The sequence below is a fragment of the Salmo salar genome, chromosome ssa01 (genome assembly GCF_905237065.1).
Source record: "Salmo salar chromosome ssa01, Ssal_v3.1, whole genome shotgun sequence".
NCBI lineage: Eukaryota > Metazoa > Chordata > Actinopteri > Salmoniformes > Salmonidae > Salmo > Salmo salar.
In genome coordinates, this window is record NC_059442.1 from 59,688,096 (window position 1) to 59,712,051 (window position 23,956).

General features: G+C 41.5%; 1 protein-coding gene across 1 annotated transcript in view; it reads left to right on the forward strand.

Moving 5' to 3' along the window:
• Positions 1-23,956, forward strand: part of LOC106606575 (baculoviral IAP repeat-containing protein 6) — a 151,214-nt gene that overhangs the window by 15,355 nt on the left and 111,903 nt on the right. Inside the window, 7 exon segments of the mRNA XM_014202984.2 lie at positions 548-685; positions 20,641-20,834; positions 21,000-21,111; positions 21,415-21,497; positions 23,154-23,376; positions 23,591-23,757; positions 23,864-23,922. Of these exon segments, the coding sequence (XP_014058459.2) occupies positions 548-685; positions 20,641-20,834; positions 21,000-21,111; positions 21,415-21,497; positions 23,154-23,376; positions 23,591-23,757; positions 23,864-23,922 (976 nt within the window).

Consider the following 23,956-nt stretch of genomic DNA (forward strand, 5'->3'; position numbering starts at 1 on the left):
AGGTGAATCCAAGTGAAAGCTATGATCCCACATTAATGTCACTTGTTAAATCAGGTTGAGGAATAGCTTGTGATTCTGTGCCATTCAGAGGGTGAATGGGTAAGGCAATATGTCAGCGCCTTTGAATGGGGTATGGTAGAAGGCGTACCGGTTTGTGTATCAAGAACTGCAACGCCGCTGGGCTTTTCACGCTCAACAGTTTCCTCTGTGTATCAAGAACGGTCCACCACCCAAAGGACATCCAGCCAACTTGACACAACTGTGGGAAGCATTGGAGTCAACATGGGCCAGCATCCCTGTGGAATGCTTTTGACACCTTGTTGACTTTCAATATAAAATGCAGATTAAATGGTTTGAGAAACAGATTTTTTGATTGTCTACATTTTGAAAATGCTGAAAGCAAATGCAAATGCGACCCCTGCATTTTTGTCAGTGTTAACAATTGGCATACGATCTTGTGTAAACAGGTTTTGTTTCCATCCGTAAACCAATTATTGTATCTCTGTCCTATGGTGAGTGTGGATCTGTGTGTGTGTGTTCCCTGCAGGCTCAGCAGATGCTCTCGGCCTGCCTGGAGAAGGTAGATGTGTCCAACACGGAGGGCTATGACATCTTCATCACTCAACTCAAAGAAGGACTGAAGAATACCTCACATGAGACTGCAGCCAATCACAAAGTGGCCAAGGTGAGTCACACTCAGCGCTCTGGGAGGAGGCGAACTGTGTCACAACTTTCCTACTTTCCGGCTAACCAACCCCCATTAACCAGTTAACAAATGGTTAATTTAGTTCCAAACAGTAAAATGACGTGACCAACATAAAATACCGTGCATGGGTACATGATATTTTAAGAGCTTAAAATACATGTGACAATTGCAAGCCTATCTATCCTTTCATATTATTGAACATGCAACTACTGTAATGAAGCAGACAATGTAATATATCATTTCCAAAATGCATTTTGTGGGATTACACTGTTTTGAAAGACACACTTGATGTGAGCCATTTCATGTGAGACATCTCCGTTAGCAATAGGGGTGTGTTGAGTAGTCGGACAAAACCGCTGTCATAACGAATATGGGCAATCTTGTGGATACGATTATGATCAGAGTTTTTTTTAAATTTTTGATCCGCGACTGGAAAAATAGTTATTTTCGGGTACCAACACGCATCTTTCTCATCAGTCATTCGGTTCTACATGGTCTAAGTAACTCAACTGTCTTTAAAGAGAATGGCAGGCTGTAGGCCCACGTTGATTCTGCTGCTCTGAATGGATAGTGAAGCTGTATTTCTCCGCCCACTCGCTTCATAATGTCACCCGCTCAGCTTTCATCTAATTTGGCGATCAGATTCTCATGAATATAAAAAGAAATCTGCGTAAAAGCAATATAAGCATTTTCCCACAAGATGTTTCCATCAAATTGACTTGTTGTGGAGAAAATGGTGTGAGTGATGACGCAGTGCACATAAAAATAATTTTTGCTGTTAAATTCCCATGTCCCGAATAAAAAGATAAATAAATACGAGTTCAATGGGTTTCCATAGCGTTTTCAAACCTGATGGTTTTGTCACAAATGTTGCATTATATAGCGAATGTGCCCTCTCTGGTATTGGCCAGTGCGCTCTTGCCAACAGTTCGAACAGTGTGAGTGTAGCTGTCAAATTGTCTGTCCATAATCTAATTATGTGTTTGTCAAACAGCAGCCAAGCATCTAGCATCATTTCACCAGAATAACACCCTTTATTTATTGGAAAGCAGCATCAAGCTCATCACCGTGCACTTTCAACACCCTGTGAAGTTCGTCATCATTTATTTAATCTGTAACCTAATAAACTGCATGCTTTCCCGAGTTGTAGTGGGAGGACCACACAAAGAGTCATTGAGTGACTCCAAGTTTATATCGATATTTGTGCATACAGTGGTTCCTCCTTTAAAAGTTGTGAGCTTACACCACGGGACTTAGAGGTACCCAGCATCACGGCTTCATGGCTCCAGACCACCACAAGGGGAAGTTGGAGCACTCATTATGCATTTGGGTCCCAAGGTTTTAAATGACCAATCATATCGAGTGGTTCCAATGACGGATTTGACGCAAGCCACCCGTCCCTGGTGACTTCAGCAAAGATGGCTGACAAAACATTACGGGGTAGCAAATGTAAGTAGTTATAGTGTCAAAACGAGTCAAGCAAAAATTGTACAATTGAGAGGAATATGTTAATGTAGAGACAAACGATTGTGCATATTTTTTTGTCAACAATTTTCGGAAATTAACTTTATTTAGCTATTTTTTTATTCTGTCATATCCAATACCAGGTGTATCAAACTCCATTATTTGATTGATGCTGTGTCTGCATGTATGTATTACAATTATACACTTCAACAGTCTTTACTGCTCCTGGGACATCAATGATTACACATTGTAACTATGCAATAGACTAGAAACATGATTTAAGTAAAGGCTGATTTGTTATTCATATATACAGAATAAAAAACATTACATCCTGCCAGCATGCCCACAAGCGTACTAAATGATGCTATTTGCTCTGAGACTGGCATAATAATGTAATGAAACAAGCAGGGAGCAGGTTTTGAACCCTCAACATTCTAGCCCGAAGTCCAGCGGGCTATCGACTGTTCTCAAATTTATTAATTGAGTTGAGGCCGATTGTGGCTAAAAATACTTTTATCAATTGGAATCTTTAACATGTGGAAAGGGGAAAAAGTATTATTATTCGTTTTTCACAAGCGTAGCAGGATGGGCTTATTAGCTGAACAATGGACTATTCGACCTAGAGGTCGACCGATTAATCAGAATGGCCGATTAATTAGGGCCGATTTCAAGTTTTCATAACAATCGGTAATCGGTATTTTTGGCCGCCGATTTTAAATTTATTTTTTTATTTTTATTAGTATTATTATGATTTATTTTTTACACCTTTATTTAACTAGGCAAGTCAGATTAAGAACACATTCTTATTTACGATGACGGCCTAGAAACGGGGGTTAACTGCCTTGTTCAGGGGGGATTTGTTTTTGCAACCTTTGGTTACCAGTCCAACGCTCTAACCACCTGCCTTACATTGCACTCCACAAGGATTAACAGGCTGACTACCTGTAACGCGAGGGCAGCAAGAAGCAAAGGTAAGTTGCTAGCTAGCATTAGACTTATAAAAAACTATCAATCTTAACATAATCACTAGTTAACTACACATGGTTAATATTACTATTTTATCTAACGTGTCCTGCGTTGCATATGAACGATGCGGTGCCTGTTAATTTCTCATTGAATCACAGCCTACTTCGACAAACGGGTGTTGACTTAACAAGCGCATTTGCGAAAAAAGTACTGTCGTTGCACCAATGTACCTAACCATAAACATCAATGCCTAACAGGAATATTTAGACTTAGGGATGCCACCCGTTAGATAAAATACGGAACGGTTCCGTATGTCACTGAAAGACAAAACTTTTGTTTTCGAGATGATAGTTTCCGGATTCGACCATATTAATGACCTAAGGCTCGTATTTCTGTGTGTTTATTATATTATAATTAAGTCTATGATTTGATAGAGCAATCTGACTGAGCGGTGGTAGGCACCAGCAGGCTCGTAAGCATTCATTCAAACAGCCCTTCGCTGTGCTTCAAGCATTGCGCTGTTTATGACTTCAACCTGGGTGGGTATAATTTGTGGAAGGTTCCAACAGGAATCTATTCCAAAAACTTCGTAAATAACAAGGTTTCCAAAAAACAACGCATAGAAAGTTGTATAGCGGCAGAATAAGATACCGGGTAGGGAGTGGTCTATTTCATTGCATTTTTCACTCATCACGTTTATTCCGAAAAATGTCTGTCCTCACATGTCTGTTTGCCTATGGACAAACATTAAGAATAAGCTACGTGGTGTGTTGATGCCTATTCGGCAGCTAGTTAGCTAGGTTTGTATGCGTTGCTACTTTGTATGCGTTGTTGGTTGGCAACCTTTTACTTTACGTTTTTGGAACAGATTCCTGTTGGACTTCAAGCCTATCAACTCCCGAGATTAGGCTGGTGTAACCGACGTGAAATGGCTAGCTAGTTAGCCGGGTGCACGCTAATAGCGTTTCAAACGTCACTCGCTCTGAGACTTGGAGTAGTTTTTCCCTTCCTCTGCATGGGTAACGCTGCTTCGAGGGTGCCTGTTGTCGATGTGTTCCTGGTTTGAGCCCAGGTAGGAGCGAGGAGAGGGACGGAAGCTATACTGTTACACTGGCAATACTAAAGTGCCTATAAGAACATCCAATAGTCAAAGGTATATGAAATACAAATCGTATAGAGAGAAATATTCCGTTAATAACTACAACCTAAAACTTCTTACCTGGGAATATTGAAGACTCATGTTAAATGGAACCACTAGCTTTCATATGTTCCCATGTTCTGAGCAAGGAACTTAAACGTTAGCTTTCTTACATGGCACATATTACACTTTTACTTTCTTCTGCAACACTTTGTTTTGCATTATTTAAACCAAATTGAACATGTTTCATTATATATTTGAGGCTAAATAGATTTTATTGATGTATTATATTAAGTTAAAAATAAGTGTTCATTCAGTATTGTTGTAATTGTCATTCAAAAAAAGAGAAAAATAATCGGCTGATTAATCGGTAGCGGCTTTGTTGGCACGCCAATAATCGGTATCGGCGCTGAAAAATCATAATCGGTCGACCTCTAATTCAACCTTTACAAAATAATTGTCTAATAGCCGAGCTAGGTGTGAACACCCCCCCCCCTACTTGCTACAAATCATTTGTATCTATCTTACCACATCTACCTACACACAGTTAATGATCTCAGAAAAAATAATATATGTGTGTATACAGTTGAAGTTGGAAGTTTACATACACCTTAGCCAAATACATTTAAACTCAGTTTTTCGCAATTCCTGACATTTAATCCTAGTAAAAATTCTCTGTTTTAGTTCAGTTAGGGTCACCACTTTATTTTAAGAATGTGAAATGTCAGAATAACAGTAGAGAATTATTTATTTTGGTTTTTATTTCTTTCATCACATTCCCAGTGGGTCAGACATTTACATGCACTCAATTAGTATTTGGTAGCATTGCCTTTAAATTGTTTAACGTGGGTCAAACGTTTCGGGTAGCCTTCCACAAGCTTCCCACAATAAGTTGGGTGAATTTTGGTCCATTCCTCCTGACAGAGCTGGTGTAACTGAGTCAGGTTTGTAGGCCTCCTTGCTCGCACACGCTTTTTCAGTTCTACCCGCAAATTTTCTATAGGATTGAGGTTAGGGCTTTGTGATGGCCACTCCAATACCTTGACTTCGTTGTCTTTAAGCCATTTTGCCACAACTTTGGAAGTATGCTTGTCCATTTGGAAGACCCATTTGCGACCAAGCTTTAACTTCCTGACTGATGTCTTGAGATATTGAAGCAACATATCCACATCATTTATCTATTTTGTGAAGTCCACCAGTCCCTCCTGCAGCAAAGCACCCCCACAACATGATGCTGCCATCCCCGTGCTTCACGGTTGGGATGGTGTTCTTTGGCTTGCAAGCCTCCCCCTTTTTCCTCCAAACATAACGATGGTCATTATGGCCAACAGTTCTATTTTTGTTTCGTCAGACCAGAGGACATTTCTCAATCTTTGTCCCCATGTGCAGTTGCAAACCGTAGTCTTGACTTTTTTTTGCCGGTTTTGGAGCAGTGGCTTCTTCCTTCCTGAGCGGCCTTTCAGGTTATGTCGATTATAGGACTCGTTTTACTGTGGATATAGATACTTCTGTACCTGTTTCCTCCAGCATCTTCACAAGGTCCTTTGCTGTTGTTCTGGGGTTGATTTGCACTTTTTGCGCCAAAATTACATTAATCTCTAGGTGACAGAACGCGTCTCCTTCCTGAGCGGTATGATGGCTGCGTGGTCCCATGGTGTTTATACTTGGGTACTGTTATTTGTGTAGATGAACGTGGTACCTTCAGGCATTTGGAAATTGCTCCCATGGATGAACCAGACTTGTGTAGGCTTACAATTTTTTTCTGAGGTCTTGGCTGATTTCTTTAGATTTTCCCATGATGTCAAGCAAAGAGGCACTGAGTTTAAAGGTAGGCCTTGAAATGAATCCACAGCTACACCTCCAATTGACTCAAATGATGTCAATTAGCCTATCAGAAGCTTCTAAAGCCAGGACATCATTTTCTGGAATTTTCCAAGCTGTTTAAAGGCACAGTCAACTTAGTGTATGTAAACTTCTGACCCACTGGAATTGTGATACAGTGAAATCTGTCTGTAAACAATTGTTGGAAGAATGACTTGTCATGCACAAAGTAGATGTCCTAACCGACTTAACAAACTATAATTTTGGCAACAAGAAATGTGTGGAGTGGTTGAAAAACTAGTTTTAATGAATAGTTAAGTGTAGGTAAACTTCCGACTTCAACTGTATATGTATGTCATAGCTCCCGAGTGGCGCAGCCGTCTAAGGCACTGCATCTCGGTGCAAGAGGCTTTACTACAGTCCCTGGTTCGAATTCAGGCTGCATCACAGCTGACCGTGATTGGGAGTGCCATAAGGCGGCGCACAATTGGCCCAGCATCGTCCGTGATAGGCCTTCATTGTAAATAAGAATTTGTTCTTACCTGACTTGCGTAGTTAAATAAAGGTTCAATTTAAAAAACAACTGGCGGCAACCGCAGCGCAATCAATAGGAGGAGAGCAGTGGCTGGAGCTGAAAATATAGCTTGTTATGCAAGTGTTGCACACCAACAGATGGAGAGAACCTACACCAGTCGAGCAATTCATTTGAACAATAATCTTCATTTTCATTTGACTTTTCAAACAACAAGAGGGCTTAATTGGAGTCTTTATTCGGAGCCTAGACCAATATAAAATAACTTAACTGGCTGAGGGAGTATATGAGGCTTAACAGCCTAATGGAAGTAGGATTTATTTTATTTATTAGACCAACTTAGTTGCAACTGGTCAAAAATGTAGCATCCTACATAAAACAATCATTTGAGGAAAAAAAGTCTGCACTTTTGGACTACAACAATGTATCTAATAATTAAAAGCGCACATTTGTAAATCCCGAAATCTAAAAGTAATTGGAAAGGTAGATACAAATTGTGACACAATTAAGAATGTAAACAAGATGCTGTGGTTTTATTTACAGTAGTGATGGACAACTGGAGGCATTTTGCGAACATGTTTTCGAACACTTGTTTTTCACAACTAGCAGGTGAAGCACATCATGCAAATGTTTCCTATTAGCAGGACAATAGACCTTTTATAACCCGGCTACTGTTGTGAAAATCCCTCAACTTGCAATGTATTCGATGCTTAACTACTCTAAAGTGTTACATTTCTAACTGAAAACAGTAGTACAGTATTTCTTCAGCAACATCTTTATGCTTTTGTTAATAAATAAAATATCGAGAAAAGTCATTCAAATGCGGATGTTTATATAAACTACATTTTAGTCGCACTTCCACCCAGCTCCACGACCATAGGTAAAACCTTGCTGAGATGATCAATGTATTTGTTGCGTTGTTGTATCGTCAATTTCTCCAGCCAAAACATCTTGATGGCCTAGACCAGTTCATCTTTGCTTGGCGGAGTTACGGATTAATGTTTTCAGTTGATGCCAAACAAGTTCGATCGGGTTTAAATCTGTAGACCTACATGTGGAGATTAACAAAATATTTTTAGATATACTGTAGTCCTACCGAAGGTGTTGTAGGTCTTTTTATTTTTTTTTATTTAACCTTTTACTACATAAAGGTCTACTTATTCTGCTGGCGTCTTGACCCAGTTTATGCCCTCATTTAAAATGCAAACCCGGGCGTCAGTGCGTTTTGGGTCATTGTCTGCATTTGGAGAAGAAAAAAAGACATTTAGCCGAACAGCCAAAATTGGGTACAATAATAGAAATATACATGTAAATAGGCCTAAACGTAACAAAATATTGCTGTAATCCTTCCTTTAAAAAAAATCATGTGTACCCAGAAACACCTCTCTGACATAGGGTCCAGCATATCTCTTGTTGATTTATTCCTCAAAGACATCTCGAGCCATGATACCAGAAAAAGGAGGCAAGAGTGAATTGTGCTACACATTACAGTCCGTGAGGTGTAGGCTACAATATTTTATGTACCTTTTGCGATGTAAATAGTTACTATCAACAATCAAATATGGGCCTGGTCCCTGGCCAGAAATTGCCCCCCACACATGGAGTTTGATCGGATGCTTGGGACTCGGCTTGCTTGATCTTCTTCCCTTTTTTTCTGTAACAATTTTGAGCAAATTGCTCAAGGGCCACGGTTGATTCGTCTATGAAGATGACGTTATTGAATGTCTCGCCAGCTTTGATCCATGCCTGGACCTGCAGGACGCAAAGTTCTATGTTTGTCAGATGAATCATTGGGTCGAAACTACAGAACAGTACAAAACAAGCGAACACACATGCTTAATGTTCTGATAATAAAAAATAAATTAGTAACATTTCTTACTGAGCCTTTCCATAAGTCTGCGCAAGGTTCTTCAACTGTCTTCTGACTGTAATTAGAGCGATGTTGATGTTTTGCCGTGATGCCAGCAGATTACAGATTGCCTTTACCAAGCGCTCATCTTCATGAATGAATATAAGCAAGTGATGTCTGCTAAATAACCAGTTTAGGTACCTCCAGAAATAAATAATTCTAAATAACAAATTGGCTTTATTTACAAATTAGTGAGAATGTCTCACCCCATCTTCAAGAATTGCCTTTTTCTTGCTCACTCTAGGTTAAATGAAAACGAAATCTCCAAAATATCGTTACTTTTTAAACAAAGCGATTTATTATTTTTATTAATTCATTTAGAATTTTATAAAAGCACCTTAGGATCTGTGAGAATATCTAACGGAAAATGCCCCTTTTAGATATTAATTTAGAGTCCTCCAATCCTCTAAATGTAATTATTGGCGGAAAGTCACGACATTGAAAAAAAAATAAAAATAATTCCGGTAGACTCTAGGCAAAAATAGGCAAAATGAGTCACTAGTGTTGAGTAATGTGCTGCTAAAAATGGTGTAGGTCTTATTTATTTAAAGAGCATATTGAAGTTAGAAGCAAAAGCCTACAACTATTTTAGCACTGTTTTGCGCTGCTCTGAGACAAGCATGGGGACTGATCTTGATAAATCAATGAGATTTTTATTTTCACTGAATCTCCGTTTGGGTATTGGTTAGACAAGAATTTGAAAATTAGGGCGCAGAAATGTTATGCTCTTAGTGTAACCTTTATTTAACTAGGAAAGTCAGTTAAGAATAAATTATTACTTACAAGGACAGCCTACTTGTGCCCTGCGGGGATTCTTTAGCTAAATAGCCCAGTACTGTACTGCCGACCGTCACGTTGTACAGCACCATATTTTCTATTCTATCCTAATGGAAACCGAGGGTTTTTTGTTTTTCTTGGAATAGAAAAAACATAATATTAATCAAATTAAGCAAGTACGAGTCAAAAGTTTGGACACAGCTACTCATTCAAGGATTTTTCTTTTCTTTTTACCATTTTCTACATTGTAGGATAGTAGTGAAGACGTCGCAACTATAAAATTACACCGGTCTCCCGCGTGCCGTGCGTTCTGTAGTACAGACATGGCCTGCTCTCCCTTATGTGAGGAATTAGGCACTTTCCCATGTTTACTACAGTATGTATTGTAGACTGCACAGTAGCCAAATAAACACATGTCGTTAACTTCTTGCGGATTAGTGGGACGCTAGCTAAAACCTCCGGTGAAATTGCAGAGCGCCAAATTCAAATTAAATTATATATATATTAAACTTTCATGAAATCACAAGTGCAATACATCAAAATAAAGCTTATCTTGTTAATCCAGCCGGCGTGTCAGATTTCAAAAAGGCTTTACGGCGAAAGCAAACCATGCGATTATCTGAGGACAGCGCCCAGCACACAAATGCATAACAAATCATTTTCAACCAGGGAGTTGCGACACGAAAGTCAGAAATAGCGATATAATATATGCCTTACCTTTTTGAAGATCTTCTGTTGGCACTTCAAAAGGTCCCAGTTACTTTACAAATGGTCCTTTTGTTCGATAAACTCCTTCTTTATATCCATAAAAACTCAGTTTAGCTAGCGCGCTTCAGTCAATAGTCCACTCGTTTTCCCTCCTTCAAAATGCATACAAATTAATCCCAAATGTTACCAATAAACTTATCCAAACAAGTCAATCAACGTTTATAATAAAACCTTAGGTACCCTAGTACGCAAATAAACAATACAATTTAAGCCGGAGAATCGTTATTGTCTTTACCGGAGAAAAATACCAAAGAACGCACTCTCATTCACACGCTTGGAAACACTACAGCCAAAATGGGAGCCACCTAGAAAAACAACAATTTCGGGCTCATTTTTCCAAGAACCAACCTGAAACTCTTTCTAAAGATTGTTGACATCTTGCAATCGGGCACGATTTCGCCCTATTATAAAAGTGCCAGCCATTGAAGTCAGTGGTAGGATGAATCATTTTTGGGGGGGATGGTTTGTCCTCTGGGTTTCGCCTGCCATTTCAGATCTGTTATACTCACAGACATTATTTTAACACTTTTAGAAACTTTAGTGTTTTCTATCCAAATCTACCAATTATATGCATATCTACTCAGGCCTAGCTTCTGGGCCTGAATAGCAGGCAGTTTACTTTGGGCACGCTTTTCATCCGGACATCAAAATACCGCCCCCTATCCCAAAGAAGTTAATAAAATGATGATAAAAAATACTCTTTCAAAATGCAGATGTTGATTTAGTTATGATCCATAATGAATTACTATGGGAATAAATATCACTGATTTACAGAATTATTGGAACAAAGTTGTCTAATGAAGACAAACAATTTAGAGTCCTCCATTCCTGTAGCTCCTCCCAACCCTTGTGTTGTACAGCGCCATATTTTCCATTCCATCCTTACGGAAACCCTGAGGGTTTCGTTTTTTCCTCTGAATAGAAACACCATAATATTAATCTAATTAATTAAGCCAATCCCATATATTATGTTATTACAAAAAAGGTGGTAATGCCATTATGGAATACTATCAAATGCTTCTGAAAGATTCCCTCTGGTGGTCAAACTAGCAATAACTTGCAGTAACTGAAAAAATGGCTGACGATTAAATGACCTGCCACAGAATGCTGCGGCAGCTGGCAAGGTGTTTCGCAGTATGACGCAACTTTTAAAGGACGAACCACTAAGTGTTTCCACCGTGATTTCTCAAATGATACGTTTTAGACCCACTGGACAAGGTGGTATCTCTTTGTATTTTGTTTTGTCGACATTTCAAAAGTTAACTGACAAATTTGCTGTTTATCTCTTTGTATTTTGTTTTGTCGACATTTCAAAAGTTAACTGACAAATTTGCTGTTTCCATCAGGCCTGTAGTGACATTTCTTTAGCCAACTTGTACTTTACTCACATAAAAAGGTTGGATGGAAACCTGGTTACAGACATGCACACCTATGGACGCTGCTCCTAATCTGCAGTTTTTTTGCAATGAGAATGTTCAGGGTTTAGGCTTATTAAAACGCTTCTGTTTTTTTCCGATCACGAGTATCATCCAATCCGACTATCAACTGTCAATTTACTGATACAATTATGTAGGGCTGGTCCTGGCGGTTCTGCTGCCCATTGTAAAATGGTGCCGGAAGAAATGGCAGAAGTTTTACTGGCGCCTAAACAATTGTGTTATGTGTTTTTTTGCGTCATTTGTAACTTATTTTGTGCATAATGTTTCTGCCAACGTATCTTACAGCAGAAAATAGCTTTTGGATATCAGGACAGCGATCACTCACCTTGGATTAGACAAGATGTTTTCTTCAACAAGCAGGATGCATGGGATATACTACTAACACCCGACAAGGCCAACATCCCCGTTATTGGCAAGCGAAAGAGAACGAGGTACAGAGGACACAGAGCCGGGTGCCTCGTAAGGATCCGCAGAAAGCGAGTGGGAAAGCAGCCGTTACCGTCAATATTACTTGCCAATCTTTGGACAACAAATTAGACGAGGTACAATCACGAATATCCTATTAAAAGGGCATCAAAACCTGTAACATCTTATGTTAAACAGAATCGTGGCTGAATGATGACATGGATATTCAGCTTGCAGGATATACGCTGCCTCGGCTAGATAGAAAAGCACACTCCGGTAAAACGGGAGGTGGGGGGGGTAGTGGTGTGTGTCTGTGCATATTTGTAAAGAACAGCTGGTGCACAAAATCTAAGGAAGTCTCTAGATTTTGCTCGCCTGAAGTATAGTATCTTATGATAAACTGTAGACCACACTATTCATCTATACTTTTCGTGGCTGTTTATTTATCACCACAGCCGGATGCTGGCACTAAGACCGCACTCAGTCAGCTGTGTAAGGAAATAAGCAAACAGGAAACCGCTCACCCCGAGACGGCGCTCCTAGTGGCCGGAGACTTTAATGCAGGGAAACTTAAATCAGTTTTACCTTATCTCTATCAACATGTTAAATGCGCAACCAGATTGGAAAAAATGATAGATCACCCGTACTCCACACAGAGACGGGTACAAAGCTTTCCCTCCATTTGGCAAATCTGACCACAATTCTATCCTCCTGATTCCTGCTTACAAGCAAAAAATTTAAGAAGGAAGCACCAGAGACTTGGTCTATAAAAATTGGTCAGATGAAGCAGATGCTGAACTACAGAACTGTTTTGCTATCACAGACTGGAACATGTTCCGGGATTCTTCCGATTGCATTGAGGAGTACACCACATCAGTCACTGGCTTTATCAATAAGTGCGTCGCGGTCGTCGTCCCCACAGTGACTGTACGGACATACCCCAACCAGAAGCCATGGATTACAGGCAACATTCGCACTGAGCTAAAGGGTAGAGCTGCCGCTTTCAAGGTGCGGGACTCTAACCCGGAAGCTTTTAAGAAATCCTGCTAAACTCTCCGACAAACCATCAAACAGGCCAATACAGGGCTAAGATTGACTCGTACTACACCAGCACCGACGCTCGTCTTATGTGTCAGGGCTTGCAAACTATTACAGACTACAAAGGGAAGCACAGCCACGAGCTGCACAGTGTCACGAGCCTACCAGAAGAGCTAAATCACTTCTATGCTCGCTTCGAGGCAAGCAACACTGAGGCATGCATGAGAGCATCAGCTGTTCCGGATGACTGTGTGATCACGCTCTCCGTAGTCGACGTGAGTAAGACCTTTAAAAAGGTCAACATTCACAAGGCCGCGGGGCCAGACAGATTACCAGGACGTGTGCTCCGGGCATGTGCTGTCCAACTGGCAGGTGTCTTCACTGACATTTTCAACATGTCCCTGACCGAGTCTATAATACCAACATGTTTCAAGCAGACCACCATAGTCCCTGTGCCCAAGAACACCAAGGCAACCTGCCTAAATGACGTCTGTAGCCATGAAGTGCTTTGAAAGGCTGGTAATGTAACACCATTATCCCAGAAACCCTAGACCCACTCCAATTTACGTACCGCCCAAACAGATCCACAGTTGACGCAATCTCTATTGCACTCCACACTGCCCTTTCCCACTTGGACAAAAGGAACACCTACGTGAGAATGCTTTTCATTGACTACAGCTCAGCGTTCAACACCATAGTACCCTCAAAGCTCATCACTATGCTAAGGACCCTGGGACTAAACACCTCCCTCTGCAACTGGATCCTGGACTTCCTGACGGGCCGCCCCCAGGTGGTGAGGATAGGTAGCAACACATCTGCCATGCTGATCCTCAACACTGGACCCCCTCAGGGGTGCGTGCTCAGCCCCCTCCTGTACTCCCTGTTCACCCACGACTGCGTGGCCAGGCACGACTCCAACACCATCATTGTTTGCCGACGACACAACAGATGTAGGCCTGATCACCGACAACGACGAGACGGCCTATAGGGTGGAGGTCAAAGACCTGGCTGGGTGGTGCTAGAATAGCAACAAATCCCTCAACGTATCCAAGACTAAGGAGATGATTGTGGACTACAGGAAAAGGAGGACCGAGCACGCCCCCATTCTCATCAACAGGGCTGTAGTGGAGCAGGTTGAGAGCTTCAAGTTCCTTGGCGTCCACATCACCAACAAACTAGAATGGTCCGAACACACCAAGACAGTCGTGAAGAGGGCACGACAAAACCTATTCCCCCTCAGAAGACTGAAAAGATTTGGCATGGGTCCTGAGATCCTCAAGGTTCTACAGCTGCAACATTGAGAGCATCCTGACTGGTTGCGTCACTACCTGGTACGGCAACTGCTCGGCCTCCGACCGCAAGGCACTACAGAGAGTAGTGCGTACTACCCAGTACATCACTGGGGCTAAGCTGCCTGCCATTCAGGACCTCTACACCAGGCGGTGTCAGAGGAAGGCCCTAAAAATTGTCAAAGACCCCAGCTAGCCCGGTTATAGACTATTTTCTTTGCTTCTGCACAGCAAGCGGTACCGGAGCGCCAAGACTAGGACCAAAAGGCATCTCAACAGTTTTTACCCCCAAACCATTAGACTCCTGAACAGGTAATCAAATGGCTACCCGGACTATTTGCGTTGTGTCCCCCCCAACCCATCTTTTATGCTGCTGCTTCTCTGTTTATCATATATGCATAGTCACTTTAACAATACCTACATGTACAAACTACCTCAATTAGCCCGACTAACCGGTGCCTGTATATCGCCTCGCTACTTTGTATAGCCTCGCTACTCTTATTTTTCACTGTCTATTTACTGTTTTTTTATTTCTTTACTTAACAACTGCACTATTAGGAGTACAATAGATAAGTAAAAAAAAAATTGGTGTTGGTTAGTGCTTGTAAGTAAGCAATTCACTGTAATGTCTACACCTTTTGTATTCGGCGCACGTGACTAAGAAACTTTGATTTTATTCTTGCAACCCCTACAAGAATAGTCCCAGTAAGCAAAATTACTTTGAAAAAAACCATCTAAAATGCGTTGAAGCGAGGTTAAATTTAGGTTCTGAAGGAAAAGTGAAAAGACACAATTCTGGACGTTGAAATGTATTTCATTTTCGGTTCTAAATTAAAGTTGAAAATATGTCATTTATAGACATCTATGTTTGGGTCAAGGCAGGTCCAGACCGGGGCAAAACTAATTGAGTTCTAAACTGACTATCATGATTAGTTTATTATTGGTGTTAGCTGGGGCTGGAGAAAAAGTATGATCCCTATTAGTGAAAATCAGCTACCCAACTTTATTAGGAGGAAATATCCTGAGCCTATTTGCAATCTGTTTAAACACCGGGAAATGAATAAGTATTTTCTTTTTCGCTTGGATCAGCTTGTAAAAAATGTATGGATACAAACTTGAAACCACTGATCGTGACAATTTAGCTCATGAAACTCATGGACAGCAGTTGTGAGTAGCCTGATTGTCCATTTTACTTTGACTTGTCCTGTTTTTAGGATATGGTGTTAACCTGCATGATGTAACAAGTTTCTATCTCATTGCATTGTCATACATTTTATCTCCAGCCTGTAGGCTGCAGAGAAAGCCTCGTGCTCTTCCTACCATTTTCTACCAAGACTGAGCCATTAGTTGTTAAGCAAGCTACTTGCTAACTATATAATTCGTTTTATGTCACAATGCGTTTTGATTTGGCAGCTGGGGGGCAAGGAGAACCCCAGCTCTGCTATAACCATTGACAACTATGTGCTTATTTCAAGGGATTGTTAAAAAAATGTTAACTATTTGGTTTTAATATCATATATTGACTGTAGTCAGAACTATACATTTTTGGTTTATTCCATGCAAAACAATTGCACACACTTAGCTCGTAGTTATACAGACAGTAACTGCGTGATTTTCATGATCAGTAAACATCAATGATCATGTCATTTCAGATACCTGAAGGTACCTATCCATTTGGCATGTAGCTAGCTATGCAAACAACATAATTTTGGAAAGAGCTCGACATTGACAAATCCTTGTCCTGGTAAAGTTTTCAGTCGTACTACCTTCACCCCCACTATAGATAGCTAACAAATCAAAGTATTTGTATATAGTCATCTAGTTTTTCCCCTGAAAGTTTGCTTGTTAACTAAACATATACCATATGGTGATGTCACCATGGAAGGCCAGAGCTTCCTCCCACCAAAACAGGCTGAAATTTCAGGCGGTCTTTTCAAACAGCTCTTAAACTAAAAGGGCATTATTGTCATTTTCACTATTTGACCGTATTATTCCAACCTCAGTGTGGAATGTTTTTGACTGCACTGGGCCTTTGAGACGGGCGGTTAAGAGCATTGGGCCAGTAATCAAAAGATTGCTGGTTTGAATCCCGAGCCGACTGTGGAAAAAACTGCCAATGTGCTCTTGCGCTTGGCACTTAACCCAAATTGCTACTCTAAGTCACACTGGATAAGATCGTTTGCAAAATTACTAAGATGTAAAAGTTGCCCAAAGTGTGACGCTCAATGTCTCAAATGCAACGTCTGTAGAATATCTTGAAGTATATGAATGCACTTCTCTCAGCATTGTCCTCTGCCTTACCCTTGTATTCCGTTGTGTTCCTGCCATGCAGAACAACATCTGCCCTTATGGTCATGCTCTAAGATTTTTAGACACTTTTTATGTAGAGAGATTATGCTCTCACTCTAGAGCTGACCCCATTCAGTCGACTGGTCAATTCTTTTTTTGGGGAGGGGGGGGTTGATCGAGATTTCGTTAGTTGAGCAGTAGCAAATAACCAAAAAACTATAGCCGTCGCTGTCTACGGTTCTGAAACATCAGTGTGCTGTGATTGGCGCCTTGTTCTACACCTTGTTGCTATGTGCATAATAGCAAAATTAACCAGCATGTTGGTGTTGAGAACAATGAGGAAACCCCAACTTAATTAGGTCTATAATCAAAAGCCTAACTGTTAAATGTGCCTGGCTTTATACATCATCCATATGTACTGTATCACGAGAAATAAGACAGATCCTGCTTGTGTTGCCCGTTTCAGTATTTGTTTAATAGCCTACTGATTCCATGAACTCAAAGCCTCATGCAACCACGTCAGATAAACAATTTCCCAAATTCGGCCGCTGTTTTTATATTTGCTATGCTCTAATACATGTTTCATTAGAACAGCCTCTCTGGTATTACAAAAAAAAAAAAAAAAATGGATTAGAATTTATTTAGTGTTTACACTGTTCCAAATTGTCAAATTTATATTTATAGTGATGCACTGATATTACATTTTTGGCCGATATCTGATATTTTCCTTGCCCAAAAACGATACCGATATTTACAATTTAAGCGACCTTTTCAGCATTCTAGTACAGTTTAAATAGTTTAAATAGTTAACACACACGGACGCAACGGTCTAAGGCACTGCATCTCAGTGCAAGAGGCGTTACTACAGTCTCTGGTTCCAATCCAGGCACGTTGTCACATTCGGCTGTGATTGGGAGTCCCATAGGGCAGCGCACAATTGGTCCAGCGTTGTTTTTGTCATTTATATATGTCCCCATTACCAGTAAAACATAATCAAAACCTATTTATTTCACTTACTTACTGTGCTGTTTCGTTCAGTCGTTTCATTCTCAACCAGGATTTCATCATACATGTCAAGCAGTGAAGTTTCAGCTCTGTCTGTCCGTGGGTCTCGCTTCCTCAGTGCACACGGTCACTATGTCCATTTCCATCTTGTCCAGCTGTGTATGTAACATTTCACGTAAACCCTGTTTCATGTCTGTATCGAAGTAGCGGTCCTTGTACAGAGCATCGAGCATGGTGGCGACACAGTAAAGAGAGAGTGCCACCCAATTGCTTGTTCACAGCCTGTCGGCAGTTTTGTTGAGCAAGTATTTCAATGCCATGACAGAGGGTATCACGTCTGTTGCAGGCACAGTTGATGAGCTGATTTCTCCAGTCAGTTGTTCGAATGGAGCTAGCTAGTGTGTTCATGTTTCAAACATGTTCCCAAATGCCGTTGAAATGGCAGCAGCGGTATGACAACCAGCACATTAATGAGCATGCAATACTACTTTCCTCAGTACAAAATCCTCGACGACCCACTGCTGTCAGACTCGGCATGTTCATGGGGCTGATATCGCTGGTCCAAATGTCAGTCGTGAAGCTAATCGCAGTGACGCTATTACTGTGTAACTCCGGTAGGGCAACATCTGAATAATAGCGCCTACTTGGTAGTGTGTACCGGTGCTCGACCAGTCGCGAAAGCCAACATCACCCATGACAGAGAACGGTTACTTGTCAAGGGCAATGAATTCCATTATCTTCGCGTTAATGGATTTCGCCTTTGAGTTGTCTCGCTGAAATGTTGTTACTCTTTCAAATGACTACTCGACTTGACTGCTCGAGCCACACAGCAGACATTGTGTGCTAGGTTAGGAATGCTGTGTTGCACGTGTAGCGCAAACCTTTTTGTGGCGTCATTACATTATGTACCTACGTTATATAGGTATCCACGTCAGCTTTGACGTTGGTTTTTCACATCGGTGTTAAACTAGACATCGGGCCAATGTTGGTATTTTTAGCTAATATCGTCCGATTCCGATATGCTCACCGATATATCATGCATCCGTAATAATAATAATAACCTCTTTCTTGATCTCCTTTTTGTTATTATCTTTATAATAAGTAATTTCATTAGCATTAGTAGGTTTAGTATAGCAGCCTTGTATAACCACCAACAAGCTGTAGGTCTAAGAGCGCATCCTGTTAAGTCTTAATACCGTAACTTACTTATGCCTATATGTCAATACTTATATAGGCTACTGTGTCAATCATTAATTTGTTCATGTCATCATACAGCATACGAGTCCTTAATGATGTGAAATGCAATCAAGCGTTTTAAATTAAAATAACAAAGCGACCATACAATAATTAGCTTAAACTAGAACTATACCATTTCATTTCGGTAATTGCATTCACAAATGCATGCGACTGTTTTTAGTCTTTGCTGTAATAAACGATTGACAAAAATAATTGAATTGTTACAACACTCTACGCTTAATTTATTTAGTGTTTACAGTGTTCCAAATGGTTGGAAATGGTATTGTAATCTAGCAGCATCGGTTTGGCACACACAATATGCATGCAGCGCTTGCTCCTTACCGTTTTCTTGATCTCCAGTATTTTCCACAACTTGTCAAATTTATTCCACACATCTGACTTCCCCTTTACCTCCTGAGCAACCAGTGAGTTTCTTTTTCACATTTCACATGTTATTGTTGGAGTTTGTTGTAACCAATTTATTGATGTGATTATGATATGCTATAGGACATGCCCTATTTGTCACGTGCATGCGATGTATACATGTCATGTAAAGAGAGCAAGGATTATTGAGGGAACAGGGAATGTTTTTCCTAAACAAGAGGGATTTCGGTAACAACTTTAGTCGGAAATGGCTGTAATTATATTGCTGCTACAGCAACACGGACAGCGAGATAAACACTGATGTTCTGTGGTCGCTGCAGCTGGGAGGAGACAACGGGTGCTTGTCTTTTTATTTCATTTGTATTTCTTTTTTGCGCAGCAAGTTTGAGCCAGTCGCAATCAAATCAATTGCGGTCGGACTCCCTCTAGTCACTTGTCTTAATTATTTCATCAGAGTTCTTAAATCATTAGACAAGCTCAGTGCATATACTGGGCGGCAGGTAGCCAAGTGGTTAGAACGTTGGACCAGTAACCGAAAGGTTGCTAGATCGAATCCCCAAGCTGCCAAGGTAAAAATCTGTCGTTCTGCCCTTGAACAAGGCAGTTTACCCATGGTTCCCCAGTAGGCCGTCATTGTAAATAAGAATTTGTTCTTAACTGACTTGCCTAGTTAAATAAAGGTTAAATAAAAAAAAAAATGTATATATAGTTGATTTTGATTTAAAACCCATAAGTGTCTATATGGAAAAATACATTTAAAAATGTCCACCAATCGATTGGACTAAAGAACAGGTCGACCAAGATCTTTTTTGTTGTTGTCTGGAACAGCCCTGCCTCACTCACACAGGACTGGGTGACCTACTTGTTCAGTCTTATTTAAAAGGGATGTCTGTAACAGTATATGTTCTATAACCAGTGAGTGACCCAACACGACTCTCACAGGTTTTTACTCATGCACATGTTTTAGCACTGGTTCCATTGCTGAGATCCAGGGCAGAAGAATCCTCTCTACTGGCTGTCGGAGTGCCAACCTGCACTCTGTTACATCAAGATCATTTTGTTGCCCTATTTCATTTAGCACCCATTGCTTTAGCTTGCTATATTGTGAATGTTTTAACAGCTGCCCCCACCCCCCTATCCTTCTGTATCAAAAGAAATACACTCCCCTTGCAAGTCCAATGCAGGACCAAGGCCTGATATTTGCAGTTTATCTAACATCCGGCATCTCTTCCTTGGCCGGATCCCAACTCACACTGCTGTAACAACCAGCTTGTGTCCAGATGAGGGACTTCCCTTTTCACTTTCCCAGTGACTTCTCACAGAATGGCATACATTGTATAATATATGTGAATTTGGGCAAACCCTGGTTGTATACTTTTATCTGCTGTACCAGCAGGGAAGGGATGCAGTATTACTGAAATGACACCCTTCTCTCTCCTTCCCTAACACTGTCTGTCGCTCTCTCGCTCTCCAGTGGGCAACAGTGACGTTCCATCTTCCACACCATGTGCTAAAGTTGGTCGCCAGTGCCATCGTGAACGAGCTGAAGAAGATAAACCAGAATGTCGCTGCCTTGTCTGTGGCCTCGTTCATAATGGACAGACTCTCCTACCTATTACCAAGCGCACGGCCTGAGCTGGGGGTGGGCCCAGGGCGCTCTGTAGATAGGTGAGCAGGACCTTAAACCATGACAGACCTCACGGTGCACCACAGAGGCATGAAAATCACTGAATGAACTTTTATCTCTCCATTACCAATTTGATGTGTTTTGTTCATTGTTTTGCCGTCATTTCTCAATTGATAAGGTTTTGACTCTTGCTGTCTGTCTTTCAGATCATTAATGTACAGTGAGGCCAATAGGAGAGAAACGTTCATGTCGTGGCCCCACGCCGGGTACAGGTGGGCACAGCCTGACCCCATGGCCCAAGCAGGATTTTACCACCAGGTAGGCAGTGTAAGGCCACCATCTCCCATCAGCTCTCTATCTCTAATGCTTACATATTCATTGATTTACTATTTCATCCTCCAATTACATCTTTATCATGCATGCACACTAGTTTGCATGCTGTTTGACATACACGTTGCTGTATGGCACACTATTGCTGATGCAGTATAAAATATATTTATTGCTGTACATCAAGTGTAATAGATTAGTTTGTTTTTATTGCGGATCACTGAGCCTCATGGTACTTAACTTGGAGTTTTTCACTGTTTGGAAATGCCTTCTCTCTCTTTGTTCCCTCTGCAGCCTGCCTCCACCGGTGATGACAGGGCCATGTGTTTCACATGCAGTGTCTGCCTAGTGTGTTGGGAGCCCACAGATGAACCGTGGTGAGTGACACATACTGTGCATTTGGAAAGTATTCAGACCCTTTGACTTTTTCCACATTTTGTTACGTTACAGCCTTATTCTAAAATGGATTAAAAAAAAACGATCCTCATCAATCTACACCCAATACCCCATAATGACAAACCTAAAATAGTTTTTTTGTTGTTGCAAATGTATATAAAAAAAAAAAACGATCACCTTTTAAGTAAGTATTCAGACCTTTTACTGAGTACTTTGTTGATGCACCTTTGTCAGCCATTACAGCCTCGTGTCTTCCTGGGTATGACCATACAAGCTTGGCACACTTGTATTTGGGGAGTTTCTCCCATTCTTCTCTGCAGATCCTTGCAAGCTCTGTCAGGTTGGATGTGGGGAGCATCGCTGCACAGCCATTTTCAGGTCTCTCCAGAGATGTTCGATCAGGTTGAAGTCCGGGCTCTGGCTGGACCACTCAAGGACATTCAGAGACTTGTCCCAAAGCCACTCCTGTGTTGTCTTGGCTGTGTGCTTACGATCGTTGTCCTGTTGGAAGGTGAACCTTCTCCCCAGTCTGAGGTCCTGAGCGCTCTGGAGCAGGTTTTCATCAAGGATCCCTCTGTACTTTGCTTCGTTCATCTTTCCCTCGATCCTCCCAGTACCTGCCGCTGAAAAACATCCCCACAGCATGATGCTGCCACCACTAAGTTTAACTGTAGGGATGGTGCCAGGTTTCCTCCAGATGTGACGCTTTGCATTTAGACCAAAGAGTTCAATCTTGGTTTCATCATACCAGAGAATCTTTTTTCTCATGGTCAGAGAGTCTTTAGGTGCTTTTTGGCAAACTCCAAGCGGGAGTTGCTGTCATGTGTCTTTTACTGAGAAGTGACTTCCGTCTGGCCACTCTACAATAGAGGCCTGATTGGAGTGCTGCAGAGATGGTTGTCCTTCTGGAAGGTTCTCCCATCTCCACAGAGTAACTCTGGAGCTCTGTCAGAGTGACCGTCGGGTTCTTGGTCACCTCCCTGACCAAGGCCCTTCTCCCCCGATTGCTCAGTTTGGCTGGGCGGCCAGCTTTAGGAAGATTCTTGGGGATTCCAAACTTCTTCCATTTAAGAATGATGGAGGCCAATGTTCTTGGGGACCTTCAATGCTGCAGAATGTTTTTGGTACCCTTCCCCAGATCTGTGCCTCGACACAATCCTGTCTCTACGGACAATTCCTTCGACCTCATGGCTTGGTTTATGCTCTGACATGCACTGTCAACTGTGGGACCTTATATAGACAGGTGTGTGCCTTTCCAAATCATGTCCAATCCATTGAATTTACCACAGGTGGACTCCAATAAAGTTGTAGAAACATCTCAAGGATGATCAATGAAAACAGGATGCACCTGAGCTCAATTTCGAGTCTCGTAGCAAAGGGTCTGAATACTTATGTAAATATGATATTTCTGTTTTTTATATTTAATACATTTGCGAACTTTTCTAAACCTGTTTTCGCTTTGTCATTATTTAAATACATTTTAGAATAAGGCTGTGACTTAACAAAATGTGGAAAAAGTGAAGGAGTCTGAATATATTTCAGAATGTACTGTACACACACACACACACCACACAACCTTCAGATCGCACATTTACTTACCTCTCATCATAATGATCACGCCCCGGCCTTCCCGTCAGGTCCGAGCACGAGCGACATTCCCCCAACTGTCCATTTGTGAAGGGTGAGCACACCCAGAACGTGCCCCTGTCCGTCACGCTGGCCACCAGCCCCGCACAGTTCCCCACACCTGATGGCTCAGATAAGATCGCCTGCTACGGCTTCGGCAGCTGCCCACACTTCCTGGCAGCCGCCACCAAGCGTGGCAAGATCTGCATCTGGGACTTGTCCAAGCTCATGAAGGTAAGGCTGTGCAGCGCGGCTAGGCGCGAAACGTGAAGTACAGTTTTGTTGATGTCTGCCTCCATGTTTTGTCCTGGATGTCTGGGCCCATTCGTCAGACTTAATTGACATGCATACAATTTATGGCATGAATACATTAATCTATGTGCGTAAGGATATTACTAATGTTTGTAAATGTGATTTGTTGATTCATGATGTTTTGTGCTCCCCTCAGGTGCACTTGAAATTTGAAATCAACCCCTACGACCCAGCAATCCTGCGGCAGCTGATTCTGTCTGGGAGCGAGCTGGCCCTGGGGACCCAGGAGTCCAGGAGGCCCACCTTAGCCTGGCTAGAGGACTCCTCCAGCTGCTCAGACATACCAAAACTAGAGGGGGACAGGTACTACTGGACACACCTATTCTATGTCAGTCAATGAAAGTTTCAATTGTGTTAAGTGCGTGTAAAAGAGGAAATGTGTGTTTCTTTTTGTTTTTGTCTCTGCCAGTGACGATCAGTTGGAGGACTCCGACAGTGAAGAGCATTCCAGATCAGAGTCGGTGACCGGTATGAAGCCTCTTCAAATCTTGTTACTCTTTTG